Here is a 16,165-nt window from a genome sequence, read left to right as displayed (position 1 = left end):
TATTCTTGTTAAGATTGTGAGTTTTTGCAGTGATCCATGTTACTTATCCTGTGAAGGACAGAGTCATATTGATAAGTTCAGAAAAGTGTTTTTTATTGTTGTGTTTTGATGTATTTGATGTAAGCCCAGTGGATATTTCAAGCTTACAGAAGGCTGCATTTAACTGCTGCTATGTCATTCCTGCAGTATTTCTGCAGCTGTTTTGGTCACTGCTATTATTTGTAATATATTATATTATTATTTGGAGTTTTTGCAGTGTAAATGGGTCGTTGTCACAGTAAATGAAAGGACACGGAATAAGAATCCCTGCTAAATGTCACCATTGTATATGGTTTCTCCCAAGTGATATCCCCACGAAGGATAAAAAGAGATATTAACGGGGGAAGCTCTTACACCGGCCCAGGTCAGGGCGGCGCGTCCAGGGCGGGGTGTCATTAAACACGGAGAGCAGCTCCAGGCTCATCACGGCTACCTGCCCTCTGTGGATCTCCTGACCTCGGCTGGTTAATAACCCTCCACGCGGCTGCTGATAGCTGTGCTTGTATCTCTCGTCCCCTGCGGGCTGACCATTGCCTTTTTTTCTGCATGACCTGCTCCTCGGCTCAAGAGCTGCCACTCCCAGCTCTGCCGTTTATCTGCCTGCAACCAGGCGGACGCCCTCACCCCAAACGCTGCTGCCGCTGTGTTTGACTTCATGCCTCGTGAGCTGACATGAAATACATTTGTTAACATTGGGAAAACTTGTAAATACATTTTCCGTGTTTACTGTAGTTTTACAGGCAGAATAAAAACAATGAATCAGCACATTACAGTGCAGTATAGGGGGCGATTTGAGTTTTAATGATGTTTTTGACACCAATTATAGCTCCGTGTATGGGACATTTATAACTGCTGCACAAGTACTAATGATTTCACTGCTGCCCATGTAATTCAGAGGCCGTTAACTGAGTCAAGCAGAGGTGTCTTCAGTATTCACATTCATTACTCAGGTAGAAGTATAGATACTAGAGTTTAAAAATACTCCTGTAGAAGTTGAAGTATCAACTCAAGTTTTTTACTCAAGTAAAAGTATAAAAGTACTGGTTTCAAAACTACTTAAAGTATAAAAGTAAAAGTAATGTAAGGGGGAAAAAAGCCATTAAGGACAAAAGCCATTGAAAATGAATGTATCTTAGTATAATGTAAATATATTAAAGAAGCATATATGTGTACTATTGAGCATTAACATGTGTTTCAGAGAGCAGCAGATATGATGACTAGTTGCCTATAAGTATTGGTGCAAAAAGTCAAACTTCAGAGGCATGTTATCATTTATCCTAACCTTTATTGGAATGTACATCCAAGTTTAGTTGCAGGAATCTGAGGGAACGGATGTAAGAACAAAACTGGACAAGAACATCTGAAACAACCACAACCAAATTCACTCTATCCGGATGGAGCAATTTAACTGGATAGTTTTTTTTTAAAGGCCGAAATGAAATAGAGTAACGAGGCTGTTTTTAAAATGTAAGGAGTAAAAAGTACAGATAATTGCATGAAAATGTAAGGAGTAAAAGTAAAAAGTCGTCTGAAAAATAATTACTCCAGTGAAGTATAGATAACCAAAATTTCTACTTAAATATTAGTAAGTATTTTTTACTTTGTTACATGACACCTCTGGAGTAAAGCTACACATAAACTGCTCTGATGCGTAAGGACGTGGAGGTGGGCGACCGCTGGACCTCTGCTTTGGGGTTTGGTAGGTTGACAGTGGCTCTTGTGGACCTGTGGGTCCTGAACTTTCAAATTATGATGTTTTATTTAAGTAATATTCATGATTAATCTATAAAATGTAATACGCGCTAATTTAACCACAAAACATAAAAGGGCGTTGCTTTCAACCTCAAAGTTGTGCAGAACAAATGAACTCCCTTTTTGAAAAGAGTACTTTTATCAGTGTTTCCCGCAGCTGTGTAGGAAACTTAAATCATACCAAGCAAAACCAAGACTGTTAACGAGTATTGTACTCGTTACGTGGCAACTCCAGTAAACGTGCAGAGGCGTTGCCAACCTACATATTGTGAAAAAGACATAATGCCAGCAAACACCTCAGCTTTGTTATGTTGTAGGTCAGCTTCATTGTTGCAGCATGAGATGTCCACAGTGAACAACACAAAAAGATAATTTAAACAAAAGATTTTGTATGAGGATACAGTTACACTTATAAAGGGCGAGAGCAGAGTTGTTGTTACAGCGGAGCTCAGAAGGGTCCTCTCGTCCTCTGCTCTGACTCTCAGGTAAGCTGAAGCTGATCCTACCACTCATTGTTTAAAGTTAATACTCAATATTCAGTGAATTGAACAGATTAATAACGTCTATCAAAGCTGAATCTAATCCAATAAGCATTTTAAAGCTTCCTTTAATCATTTAAAAATAAAATGCTTCAAATGGCACATAATGTGTTGCCTATAAAAGTTGATTAAAGTCATGTTTCTGCATTACAGGTGACGAGTGAAAATATGACTCTGCAGCAAATGTGCACAACGCTGTTCCTCTTATTCTATTTCTCGTGTTCAGGTAAGGGCTTAGGCAAGTCCTTTGATCTGCAAACTGCTAATTCTCAGCTAAAGGAAGTCCTTGTGTCATGTTTTTCTGTCAAAGATTATGTTGGCGAGTCACGAGCAGTACTGTATTTTAGAGATATAGATGGTGGCTTCTAAGGACATTAAAAGTGACGCTTATTCTTTTTTTATAATCATACTTTACTGATAAGCTCAAACTGTATTTTTCCTCAATAGTGAGTTTGCTATACATGTCAATTTGTGTGTGGGTAGCAAGAATTTCAGTCTTCAGCTACTGAAAATGCAATGCTTCATTTGGAAGTGTGATAGCAGCCTAATGTCCAACTGAAATAGAAAATCTTTAATTAAACTATGCAAACCCATGCATATGCTAAAAACACACACATACAAACGCATTCGTACATTTAATAACTCAATACATTCCTGTTAAATTCCATCGCCTTGTGTGTTTTGTTTTTTTTCTTACTAAATGACTTCCAACATCTGATCTTGTCCCCGTTTTTGCCGTCTGCAGTGACACTTGCAGGTAGGATCATTGGGGGTCAGGAGGTAGAGCCGTATTCGATCAAATATCAGGCCTCCCTGCAAACTGAGAACGGGGAGCACTACTGTGGAGGAACCCTGGTGCACCGGCAGTGGGTGGTGTCTGCCGCCCACTGCTGGAGACCGTAAGGACTGACACCAGACAGGCTGCATGATGTCTGGGGAACACCTGCAGCCAGGGCCGGCCCAAGACTGGGGCCCTAAGCAAAATGTGATTTTGGGGCCCTCTATTACTGCCAATAATACTGATTATTGATCATTCACACACCCACTATAAACTTATTTCATGTTCTTCCCTGTCATTACAAATACACTTGTAAAACTAGATGTAAGAACCTTTTGTTGTAGTTAGATTGTAATCCACAGGGATTAAGACCATAGAAGCTACAACAGATTAACAAATTTGCAGAAAAATCTTTCAATTAATATGTATCAAAGTCAGCAACTGCCCCTACTGGCCACACAGAGATGCAACAGGTCAAAGGTCAAAGAGCTGCACAGTTGCAGCAGTGTTGTTTCCATCATCCTACTGTCAGCCTGGCAGGTTTTTACCATCTATGGTTTTTAATCTGAAATGGAGCAAATTCAGCTACAAGAGCAGCCTGGGGTTGATTTACACTTAATATTTAAAGTGATACAGTACTAAGTGATACTGAGTGTCATCTACAGTGTAGGCCGACTAAAAGAAACCAAATAATCAAATAGATCATTTATAGACCATTTACTGTACTGTAAACACATTATCTACTTTATTTTTGGTTTTAAATAAACTGCAACAACAATTTGAAGTGGAACAACAACAATTAAGTGCAACAACAAAGTACTACAAAAACTAGAAATATAATTAGATCACTCAATTTAGATAAACAGTACCTCATCAATATGTTCTCCTTATAAGAATAAATTCAAATGTACACAAACAATCTAGTCTGTTAACAGAATATTGTTTATGTAATAATATTAATTATTGTGTTTTTGTACAATAACATACCTTTGATAATGTATGAATCATCGCTCACACATAAAAAAATAATTGTATTTTTTTTTTTTTTTAACTCTTGGGGGCCCCCTAGTGGTCATGGGCCCTAAGCAGCCGCTTAATTCGCTTATGCCTTGGGCCGGCTCTGCCTACAAGACCTGCAGACAAGCAAAGATTTGAAGTTCTTATCATATTTTGTTTTACTGCCAAATATTCTGACCAACTGTGTGACTGTTTTTGACTCTCAGGAGCCATTTGCTGAGGGTGGTGTTGAGTGAGCACAGCCTGACCAAAACAGAGGGATTTGAACAGAGCTTCAACGTGTCAAAGATATATCTCCATAACTACAACTACAAGACATTCAACAATGACATCATGCTTATTAAGGTTGGCAGGAAAGAAGCAGAAGCAGAAATAACAGATACAGATCTGTCATCATCCTCCCAGTCTTGCCTTTACCGTGACGGGTGATGGGATTTCTCGCTCAGCTTCTCGCTGTTGCGTGGCTAAACCCTTTTGATTTGTGTTACAGCTAAGTCAGCCGGCGCAGCTGAACGCCAACGTCCAGCCGGTGAAGCTGCCCGATGAAAACACCTCTCCAGTGAGGGGGGGTGTCTGCACGGTGAGCGGCTGGGGTGTGACACAGATTTATAGTTACACTCTCTCCCCCGAGCTGCGGGCCGTGGACGTGAGGGAGATGTCGTACTGCAGCTGGTACTACTGGGGCAGGATCACCGAAAACATGATGTGTGCTGGATCTCCATACGGTGGAAAAGATTCTTGTCAGGTACTCGTGCAAGCGACCTCTCAAAAATTCTGCTTCAGTGTTCGAGGTAGTGGGATGGCCGTTATAGTAACTGTAGTACCCAATTCAATTCAATTCAATTTCATTTATATACTGTCTATTACAACAGAAGTTGTCTCTAGGATCTAGGAAAAACCCCCGAGCACTCATCTCATCTTCTCCCGCTTCATCCGTTACCGGGTCGCGGGGGCAGCAGCCTCAGCAGGGATGCCCAGACTTCCCTCACCCCAGACACTTCCTCCAGCTCTTCCGGGGGGAGTCCGAGGCGTTCCCAGGCCAGCCGAGAGACATAGTCTCTCCAGCGTGTCCTGGGTCTTCCCCGGGGTCTCCTCCCGGTGGGACATGCCTGGAACACCTCCCTAGGGAGGCGTCCAGGAGGCATCCGGTACAGATGCCCAAGCCACCTCAGCTGACTCCTCTCAATGTGGAGGAGTAGCGGCTCGACTCCGAGCTCCTCCCGGGTGACCGAACTCCTCACCCTATCTCTAAGGGAGCGTCCAGCCACCCTGCGGAGGAAACTCATCTCGGCCGCTTGTATCCGCGATCTTGTCCTTTCGGTCAATACCCAAAGTTCATGACCATAGGTGAGGGTAGGGGCGTAGATTGACCGGTAAATCGAGAGCTTCGCCTTTCGACTCAGCTCCCTCTTCACCACGACGGTCCAGTACATCGACCGCATTACTGCGGACGCTGCACCGATCCGCCTGTCAATCTCACGATCCATTGTTCCCTCACTCGTGAACAAGATCCCGAGATACTTGAACTCCTCCACCTGAGGCAGGACTTCTCCACCCACCCGGAGAGGGCACGCCCCCCTTTTCTCTCACTGAAAACACAGTGACGCCACCCTTTTCCGGTCGAGAACCATGGCCTCGGTCTTGGAGGTGCTGATTCTCATCCCTGCCGCGTCGCACTCGGCCGCAAACCGCCCCAGCACATGCTGGAGGTCCCGGTCTGATGAAGCCAACAGGACAACATCATCTGCAAAAAGCAGAGATGAAATCCTGAGGTTCCCAAACCGGATCCCCTCCGACCCCTGGCTGCGCCTAGAAATCCTGTCCATAAAAATTATGAACAGGACCGGTGACAAAGGGCAGCCCTGCCGGAGTCCAACATGCACTGGGAACAAGTCTGACTTACTGCCGGCAATGCGAACCAGACTCCTGCTTCGATCATACAGAGACCGGACAGCCCTTAGTAGAGGGCCCCGGACTCCATACTCACTCAGCACCCCCCACAGAATGGCACGAGGGACACGGTCAAATGCCTTCTCCAGATCCACAAAACACATGTAGACTGGTTGGGCAAATTCCCATGAACCCTCGAGCACCCTGCAGAGGGTATAGAGCTGGTCCAGTGTTCCACGACCGGGACGAAAACCGCATTGTTCCTCCTGAATCCGAGGTTCGACTATCGGCCGTAATCTCCTCTCCAGTACCCTGGCGTAGACTTTCCCCGGGAGGCTGAGAAGTGTGATCCCCCTGTAGTTGGAACACACTCTCCGGTCCCCCTTTTTAAACCACCACCAGGGTGGAGGGACCACCACCCCGGTTTGCCACCCCAGCGGTACTGTCCCCTTCCTCCATGCAATGTCGCAGAGGCGTGTCAGCCAAGACAGCCCTACGACATCCAGAGACTTGAGGTACTCAGGGCGAATCTCATCCACCCCCGGTGCCCGGCCACTGAGGAGCTTACGAACCACCTCAGTGACCTCGGCTTGGGTGATGGATGAGCACGCCTCCGAGCCCCAACCCTCTGCTTCCTCAGTGGAAGGCATGTCAGTCGGGTTAAGGAGATCCTCAAAGTATTCCTTCCACCGTCCGACAATGTCCCCAGTCGAGGTCAACAGCTCCCCACCCACACCGTAAACGGTGCCGGCAGAGTACTGCTTCCCCCTTCTGAGGCGCCGAACGGTCCTCCAGAATTTCCTCGAGGCCGACCGAAAGTCCTCCTCCATGGCCTCCCCGAACTCCTCCCAGACCCGAGTTTTTGCCTCCAAGACTGCCCGAGCCGCGGCCCGCTTGGCCTGCCGGTACCTATCTACTGCGTCAGGAGTCCCACCGGCCAACATAGCCCGGTAGGACTCCTTCTTCAGTCTGACGGCATCCGGTACTTCCGGTGTCCACCACCGGGTTCTAGGATTGCCGCCACGACAGGCACCGGAGACCTTGCGTCCACAGCTTTGAGCCGCCGCGTTGACAATGGAGGCAGAGAACATGGTCGACTCGGACTCGATGTCCCCCACCTCCCCCGGGATCCGAGAGAAGCTCTCCCGGAGGTGGGAGTTGAAGATGTCCCTGACAGAGGGCTCGGCCATACGTTCCCAACAGACCCTCACAATCCGTTTGGGTCTGCCCGGTCTGTCCAACCTCTCCCTCCGCCAGCGCATCCAACTCACCACCAGGTGGTGATCAGTTGACAGCTCAGCCCCTCTCTTCACCCGAGTGTCCAAGACATGCGGCCAAAGGTCAGATGAAACGACAACAAAGTCGATCATTGACCTCCGGCCTAGGGTGTCCTGGTGCCACGTGCACTGATGGACACCCTTATGCCTGAACATGGTGTTCGTGATGGACAAACTGTGACTCGCACAGAAGTCCAACAACAAAACACCGCTCGGGTTCAGATCGGGGAGGCCGTTCCTCCCAATCACGCCTCTCCAGGTATCACTGTCATTACCCACGTGAGCGTTGAAGTCCCCCAGTAGAACAATGGAGTCCCCAGTTGGAGCACCATCAAGTACTCCTCCCAGGGACCCCAAGAAGGCCGGGTACTCCGCACTGCTGTTCGGCCCGTAGGCACAAACACAGTGAGAGACCCCCGAGCAATTATTACATAAACAATGGCAGGTAAAAACTCCCCTAGTGGGAGAAAAACCTTAAGCCAAACAGTGGCAAGGAAAAACATTCAGGCCATGCAACAAAAGAGTGGCTCAAGAAGGACATTAAAGGAGCATGAGGCTCCTTTTAAGAAATGAGACTCTCTAGAGCCACCCTTCACCACGACGGCCGTCGGGGGTACTGCAGCCAACAGTGAAGCCGGCACGGGAGAATGGGGAGAACGCACATGCTGCGTCATGTGACGTCACATCTGCAGGACAGCGCGGGAAATTCGGCCCCCGATTTGCAGCACATTTTGCAGCACACAGCCTGTTCAAGGCAAAGGAGAGATACACTAGAGGGCTCATTCTTTTTGGTTTGGAACGCTTCATCTGACATTATTACTAGAAAACTTAAAATGTATACGAATTTCTTTCACAAATCCTGCCTCAATCCTGCCTCATGCTCCTTTAAGTGATAGTGAGTCTGCAGACTAATCCCTTCAATTTTCATTTCAATTCCATTTTATTTATATAGCGTCCATTACAGTGGTCAGCAACCCAAAATGTTGAAAGAGCCATATTGGACCAAAAACATAAAAAACAAATATGTCTGGAGCCGCAAAAAATTAGTCTTGTATAAGCCTTAGAATGAAGCCAAATGGTGAAAGGCGAAATGTTGGGAAAAAAGTCGAAATGTTGAGAAAAAAGTCAAAATTTCGAGGAAATAGTCAAAATTTAGAGAAAAAAGTCGAAACGTCGAGAAAAAAGTCAAAATGTTGAGAAAAAAGTCGAAATGACGAGAAAAAAGTCAAAATGCCGAGAAAAAAGTCAAAATATTTTGAGAAAAAAGTCAAAATGTCGAGAAAAAAAGTCGAAATGTCGAGATTAAAAAAGGAAAAAGGAAGAAGAAAAGAAAAAAAGAAGAGAAAAAAGACATAAAAGATAAAAAAAAAGTTAAAAGAAGAGAAAAAAAGGAAAAAAGGAAATAAAGAGAAAAAAAAGGTCAAACATTTTTGAAAAAGCTCCAGGGAGCCACTAGGGCGGCGCTAAAGAGCCGCGGGTTGCCGACCCCTGGTCTATTACAACAGAAGTCTCTAGGATCTCTAGGAGACCCAGAACATGACCCCCGAGCAATTATTACATAAACATAACATAAAAAATGGCAAGGTCAGATGGTAAAAACTCCCCTAGTGGGAGAAAAACCTTAAGCCAAACAGTGGCAAGAAAAACTCCCCTTTAGGAGGGAAGAAACCTTGAGCAGGACCAGGCTCATAAGGGGGGAAGAAACCTGGACCAGGACCTGGATCATAAGGGGGGAAGAAACCTGGACCAGGACCTGGATCATAAGGGGGGTAGAAACCTGGACCAGGACCTGGATCATAAGGGGGTAGAAACCTGGGCCAGGACCTGGATCATAAGGGGGTAGAAACCTGGACCAGGACCTGGATCATAAGGGGGGAAGAAACCTGGACCAGGACCTGGATCATAAGGGGGGATTCTCCTGCCGGGGGCTAACTGGTGCACTACAGGGATGACTATATAAACAGATGTAGACAGCAGGTAGACCACAACAGACTACAAGAACGATGGACAACAATGATGGCGATGGGATACTTATAATTAATAAAAAATGGAAATAGTACTCAACAGAGGAAACCCATGCTTTACATGGGGAACCATTGTGAATGAGCAGTATCCAAGGCCACAGTATCATGATTGTCTGTTCTTAATGCCATTATTACCTGTTGACCAAATCCCTGCTGGCTCTAGTAAAAAGATGCATGACTTTCCTTCACAGGGCGACTCTGGCGGCCCCCTCGTCTGCAGCGGCTACTTTGAGGGCATCGTGTCCTGGGGTATCAGCTGTGCAAATCCCTACTACCCCGGTGTCTACACCAAAGTGAGGCGCTACGTTGACTGGATCAACTGGATCATTAACAAGGATTCAAATCAATTTTATTATTGATTATCTAATATCTAATACAACAAAAGTTGTCTCTAGGTGCTTTCCAGAGACCCAGAACATGATTCACCATAAATGTTGGACAACAATTTTAATTTACATCAAAAACAGCTAATTCAATGTTTTACCCTTGTATACGCTGTAGTATTCAGTATAACTGTAGCTATTTAGTTTACCGGTAGTTGTAATTTATAACATTAGTATTTAGTCATTTCTGAATACAAAACAAAAAAGAATTTCCTGGAAATATATAAAAATGCTTTTACTTTAACTCAGTGACTTTCTATCATGTATTTTTCTGATCAACAAATACAATAAAAACGTAATTGTCATGTCAATATTATTATTGTTTTCATTATTTTAGTTTCATAGTTGGGGATATGAAAACAGTATTTCTTCACTGGACTAGATTGCTTATATTTGGGTGTTTGAAGTGAACGGCAGCTCAAAAACTCTGTTCCACTGAAAATGTCTTCTTCTTTGACATATCACAGGGCCAGGTAACAGTGTGTTCATCAAGTATCTCCATCTTTATCTCAACACAGTTTCACAATAAGAAGTGATGAGCCTGGAGCTGTAACACTGGCCCCGTAGCTGAGCCCTCCATCTTAACTCAGGCTTAACTTTAGGACTTTGGTACTTTGACCAAAGCAAGTCACCACAAATGTATATATATATATGTATATATATATATATATATATATATATATATATATATATATATATATATATATATATATATATATATTCAATTCAATTCAATTCAATTTTATTTATATAGCGTCTAATACAACAGATGTTGTCTCTAGACGCTTTCCAGAGATCCAGAACATGAACATAAACATAAACATAAACATAAACATAAACCCCCGAGCAATTATTATATAAACAATGGCAGGTAAAAACTCCCTTAGTGGGAGAAAAGCCTTAAGCCAAACAGTGGCAAGGAAAAACTCCCCTTTAGGAGGGAAGAAACCTTGAGCAGGACCAGGCTCATAAGGGGGGACCCTCCTGCCGAAGGCCAGACTGGGGGAGTCAGGGACGTCGACAGCACACAGCAGGCAGGTGGAAGCAGCAGCGGGATGACCAGAGGTGGGGGGGGGGGGGGGCGTCAGCAGCACACAACAGTCATGTGGAAGCAGCAGCGGGATGACCAGAGGGGGGGGGGCGTCAGCAGCACACAACAGTCATGTGGAAGCAGCAGCGGGATGACCAGAGGGGGGGGGGGGGGGGTGCAGGCAGGCGGAAGCAGCAACAGCAGACATCCACGTAGGCAGGTGGAAGAAGCAATGGGATGACCAGAGGGGGGGGAGGGCCGGGAACACAGGCCAGAACGCAGCTCCTGAGGCTCCGGCCTGCAAACATACACAAAAGAGAAAAAAGGGGGGCCGGCACAAGAAACTACAGGAACAATGGACAAAAATGATAGCTATGAGATATTTATAATAAATAAAAATGGTAATGGAGAAGAGAGGCAGGGAAAAGGAGAGGAGAAGAAGGGTGAGAGGCACCGCCCAGCGGATCATGTCGGTGCCCCCCTGCAGCATAAGCCTATAGCAGCATATCTACCGCGAAGCTATATTTGAGACTAACTATTATAGTTTTGTTCTATAGCTGCGACAATGACTACTGACTCTAACACACTAAAGTTTACACTACCTAGAGATTTACCAACACCAGCTAGAGGTTTACTTAACACTAACTATAAGCTTTACTAAACAGAAAGGTTTTAAGTTTAGTTTTAAAGGTGGAGGTGGTGTCAGCCTCCTTAACCCAGATTGGAAGTTGGTTCCAAAGTAATGGTGCCTGATAGCAGAACGCCCGCCCTCCAAATCTACATTTAGATACTCTAGGAACTACGAGTAAACCTGCACCCTGGGAGCGGAGAGCTCGGCCAGGAACATAAGGCACTATCAAATCTTGTAAATACTGCGGAGCTAAGCCGTTTTGGGCTTTATATGCAAGTAATAAAATTTTAAATTGAATTCTGAATTTTACAGGTAGCCAATGGAGCGACGCTAACACTGGAGAGACGTGGTCTCTCCTGCTAATTCCTGTCAGTACTCGTGCTGCTGCATTTTGGATCAGCTGGAGCCTATTCAGCAAATTACTTGGACATCCTGCTAACAACACATTACAGTAATCCAGTCTAGAAGATACAAACGCATGAACTAGTTTCTCTGCATCCCTCTGCGAGAGGATTTTCCTAATTTTTGCAATATTACGGAGATGGAAAAACGCTATTTTACAAACCTGATTAACATATGGTTTAAACGACAAATCCTGATCGAAAACAACACCAAGGTTTCTCACAGTTGCACTGGAAGCCATCGCAACACCATCTAATCCCTTCCTAAGATGCTCTGGACCAAGAATGATAACCTCTGTTTTATCTGAATTTAGAAGCAAGAAATTTCTGGACATCCAGTCCTTGATGTCCCTAAGACATGCCTGAAGTTTAACTAACGGTTCTGTTTCATCCGGCTTCATAGACAAGTAGAGCTGCGTATCATCAGCATAACAATGAAAGTGTATGCCGTGATTCTGGATTATACTTCCCAACGGCTGCATGTATAAACTGAACAAGACTGGCCCTAGCACTGAACCCTGCGGAACACCATAACAGACCCTCGACTGTTCTGAAGAAACCTCATGTACATGAACAAACTGGAACCTGTCAGATAGATATGATTTAAACCAACGTAGAGCTGTCCCTTTAATCCCAACAACATGCTCTAACCTGTGCAGTAAAATGCCATGATCAACAGTGTCAAAAGCAGCACTGAGGTCCAGTAAAACCAATATGGACACTAATCCCTTATCTGAGGCCATAAGAAGGTCATTCGTAACTCGAACCAGTGCTGTCTCTGTGCTATGATGCATTCTGAACCCTGACTGAAAGACTTCAAACAGATCATTTCTATACAAATAGTCACATAACTGGTTTGAAACTGCCTTTTCCAGAATTTTAGATACAAATGGAAGGTTAGAAATTGGCCTATAATTAGCTAAGGTGTCTGGGTCAAGGGAAGGTTTTTTAAGTAAAGGTTTAATTACTGCCACTTTGAAAACCTGTGGTACATATCCTAAGCTTAGGGATAGGTTGATTTGGTCCAGTATTGTCACACCAATAAGAGAAAAAACATTTTTGAATAGTCGAGTCGGGATGGGGTCTAACATACATGTGGTAGACTTAGCTCTATTAACGAGTGAGGTCAGCTCAGGGAGGTCTATAGGATCAAAACAGTCTAGAGACAAGTCAGAGCCTAGGGAAGTCGCTAAAGCTGAAGAAACGCCCACAACCGGCTGGTTGATTTCTTCTCTAATTCTCGTGATTTTACTGTTAAAGAAGCTCATAAAGTCCTCACTACTGAGAGCTGCAGGAATGCACGGCTCCACAGAGCTGTGACTCTTTGTCAGCCTGGCTACAGTGCTGAACAGAAAACGTGGGTTACTTTTGTTATCCTCTATCAACGTTGAATAATAAGCTGTTCTTGCTTTGCGAATGGCTTTTTTATATACTATTAGAATATCTTTCCATTCACGATAAGAGTCTACAGACCTACAAGAGTACCACTTCCTTTCCATTTTACGCACGCTTTGTTTCAACATGCGAATATCTGAATTGTACCAGGGAGTTAAGCTCCTGTGGCTAGAAACCCTCCTTTTCAAAGGAGCAACTTCATCTAAAGCTGAGTGCAACAGATCAGCAGTGTTACTAACAAGAAAATCAACATCAGAGGTAGAACCCAGGTCACTGGCCTCTATTGCTTCAGTAGAGGCTTCACTATTTTCCACTGTCGCAAGACGAGCAACGGTCTCCTTAAATTTAGCAATAGCTTCATCAGACAAACATCTGCTAAAATAATACCTCCTGCCCTGCACTTCAACATCAACAACATTCAATTCCAACGTTATTAAATAATGGTCGGATAAAAGGGAGTTAACAGGTGACACCAACAGACCATCAGTTTCAACACCGTAGGTGAGAACGAGATCGAGAGTATGACCAAAACAATGCGTCGGCCCGTCCACTTTTTGTGAGATACCCATTGATTCTAGAAGAGAATTGAAAGCTAATTTAAGATTATCGCTTTCAACATCCATATGAATATTAAAATCACCCACTATGATGAATTTATCTGTACTGATCAATAATCCAGAAAGGAAATCTGAAAATTCAGACAAAAACTCTAGATAAGCGCCAGCAGGGGGCCGATACACTACCACTAACACAACTGGCTTCTCTGATTTCCAGCTCGGAAATTTCAGACTAAGCGTGAGGCTTTCAAACGTATTATGATTGCACTTAGGTTCAATTTTTGTTTGGAGACTGGAGTTATAAATTGCTGCGACTCCTCCGCCCCGGCCCGTGTTTCTAGGAATGTGATGATTAAAGTAGCCGGGCGGAGTTGATTCATTCAAACTAACATACTCTTCATCCTGTAACCATGTTTCTGTTAAGCAGAAAACATCACTCCTGCTCTCTGTGATTATATCGTTTACTAACAGAGACTTGGAGCTTAATGATCGTATATTTAGTAGTCCGCATCTAATTTTTCGGTCTCTTATTGGTACCAAATGTGCATTGGTTTTAATTTTTACAAGATTATTTTGGTTAACGCCTCTATAACGCCGCACCTGGTGAACTAGTGGAGGGCGGGGAACTGCAACTACTTCTATTTTGCTAGGCACCTGGTTAGAGTTACCAGTTACATCATGTAATCTTATAGTTTTGTTGGCAGGCGTTGGTCCTCGAGAAGCAGCAGAGAAGTGTGTTAAACTACAGCTCTGCATCCTGGCCTGGACCCTGCGATGTCAGGGAGAGGGTCTAATGAAACAGGCCAAATTACTAGAGACAAGAGCAGCACCATCCCGGGTGGGATGAATGCCGTCTCTTCTAATCAGACCGGGCTTTCCCCAGAACGTTTCCCAATTGTCAATAAAGGCCACGTCGTTTTCTGAACACCACCGATACAACCAGCGACGGAGCGAGAGCATGCGACTAAACATGTCATCACTGGTCAAATTGGGGAGGGGGCCAGAGAAACCTACGGAGTCCGACATGGATTTAGCGAAGTTACACACCGAGACAATATTCATTCTGGTTACTTCCGACTGGCGAAGACGGGAGTCGTTAGCTCCGACATGGATGATAACTTTACCATATTTACGATTACCCTTTGCCAGTAGCTTCAAATTTGCTTCTATGTCGCCCGCTCTGGCCCCCGGGATACACCTAACTATGGTCTCTGGAGTCGGCTTCACATGTCTGACTATGGAGTCGCCAATCACCAGGGTCGGCTTCTCAACGGGTGTGTCGCTGAGTGGGGAAAATCGGTTAGACACGTGAAGCGGGTGGTGGTGTTCCGTGAGCCCTTTACTACGCTTCCCCCGAACCGTCACCCACCGGTCCTGACTGGCCGGCTGCTCGGGAGCAGCCAGCCCCGAGCAGCCGGGGCCGGCTGCTCGGGGCTGCATATATATGTATATATACAGGGCTGCACATAAGTGGGCCGCCAGAGCGCATGCGCCGTCAAAATCCACAGTGCGCTGTCAATCTTGTGCTGCAAAGCGCTTTTGCGTACCAACAGCTGGGGCTCATATTATTGGTTGTGGCCAGACCAGAATACTAATATTAAAACATCTATTGGGAGAGCTTTTCCCCAGAACCGCCACTCAAAGTTGGTACTGGGCTGGCCAATCACAGCGCGTCCGCTGCTGCGGTGGGTTGCGCAGGGAGAGAGGTAAGGATCAGCTTTACTGAACAAACTTCGACACGTCTCGTCAAAATGTCCAAGAATCAAGCGCCATTAAGTAATTATTTTGGCGTTCCACCACCACCAACTACAAAGAGACGCCAAACTGAACCACTACCCGTGGATAGAAACAGAAAACGTGTGTTCGCCGAGAAGTGGCTGCATGATGTTACGCGGCGACGCGCACCGTACGTTCGCGCTCCCGCGTATCCTACCCCGTAAGCTCTGCGTTGGTGCAACGCGGAACCATAAATCAGCCAGCGTCCGTCACTGCATGCAGCAGTTTCCTGCAGCAGCAAGATGCTGCTCTCTGATTATCGCTCACAGTTTATGAAAACCCCAAATAAAAAATAAATGAGAGAATATTTTATGAAATCAATAAACAATTCCATCATCAAAATTATAACAAATAAAGGTTCAACATATCTTGCTTTGCATGTAATAAGACTAGGTAATATATTAGTTTCACCTTTTAAGTTGAATTATTGAAATAGATTAACTTTTACACCATATTCTATTTGAATTATTGAAATAAATTAACTTTTACACCATACTCTAGTTGAATTATTGAAATAAATTAATTTTTACACCATATTCTAGTTGAATTATTGAAATAAATGAACTTTTACACCATTTTCTAGTTGAATTATTGAAATAAATTAACTTTTACACCATATTCTAGTTGAATTATTGAAATAAATTAACTTTGTAAAGGACCATATTGAGCCATTCAT

The 16,165-nt window shown here is 44.6% G+C and overlaps 1 protein-coding gene across 1 annotated transcript; it reads left to right on the top strand.

Annotated features, from left to right (window-relative positions):
* Positions 1 to 2,497: 2,497 nt before the first annotated feature.
* Positions 2,498 to 9,904, top strand: LOC133456244 (trypsin). Its single transcript, XM_061734695.1, has 5 exons — positions 2,498 to 2,556; positions 3,076 to 3,229; positions 4,332 to 4,470; positions 4,616 to 4,870; positions 9,508 to 9,904. The coding sequence occupies exons 1-5, from the start codon at positions 2,499 to 2,501 to the stop codon at positions 9,673 to 9,675; spliced, it is 774 nt and encodes a 257-aa protein (XP_061590679.1). The 5' UTR covers position 2,498; the 3' UTR covers positions 9,676 to 9,904.
* Positions 9,905 to 16,165: the final 6,261 nt, after the last annotated feature.

Source organism: Cololabis saira, chromosome 12 (assembly GCF_033807715.1).
Source record: "Cololabis saira isolate AMF1-May2022 chromosome 12, fColSai1.1, whole genome shotgun sequence".
In the NCBI taxonomy this organism is placed as follows: Eukaryota; Metazoa; Chordata; class Actinopteri; order Beloniformes; family Belonidae; genus Cololabis; species Cololabis saira.
This window is presented reverse-complemented; position numbering and strand designations above follow the sequence as displayed.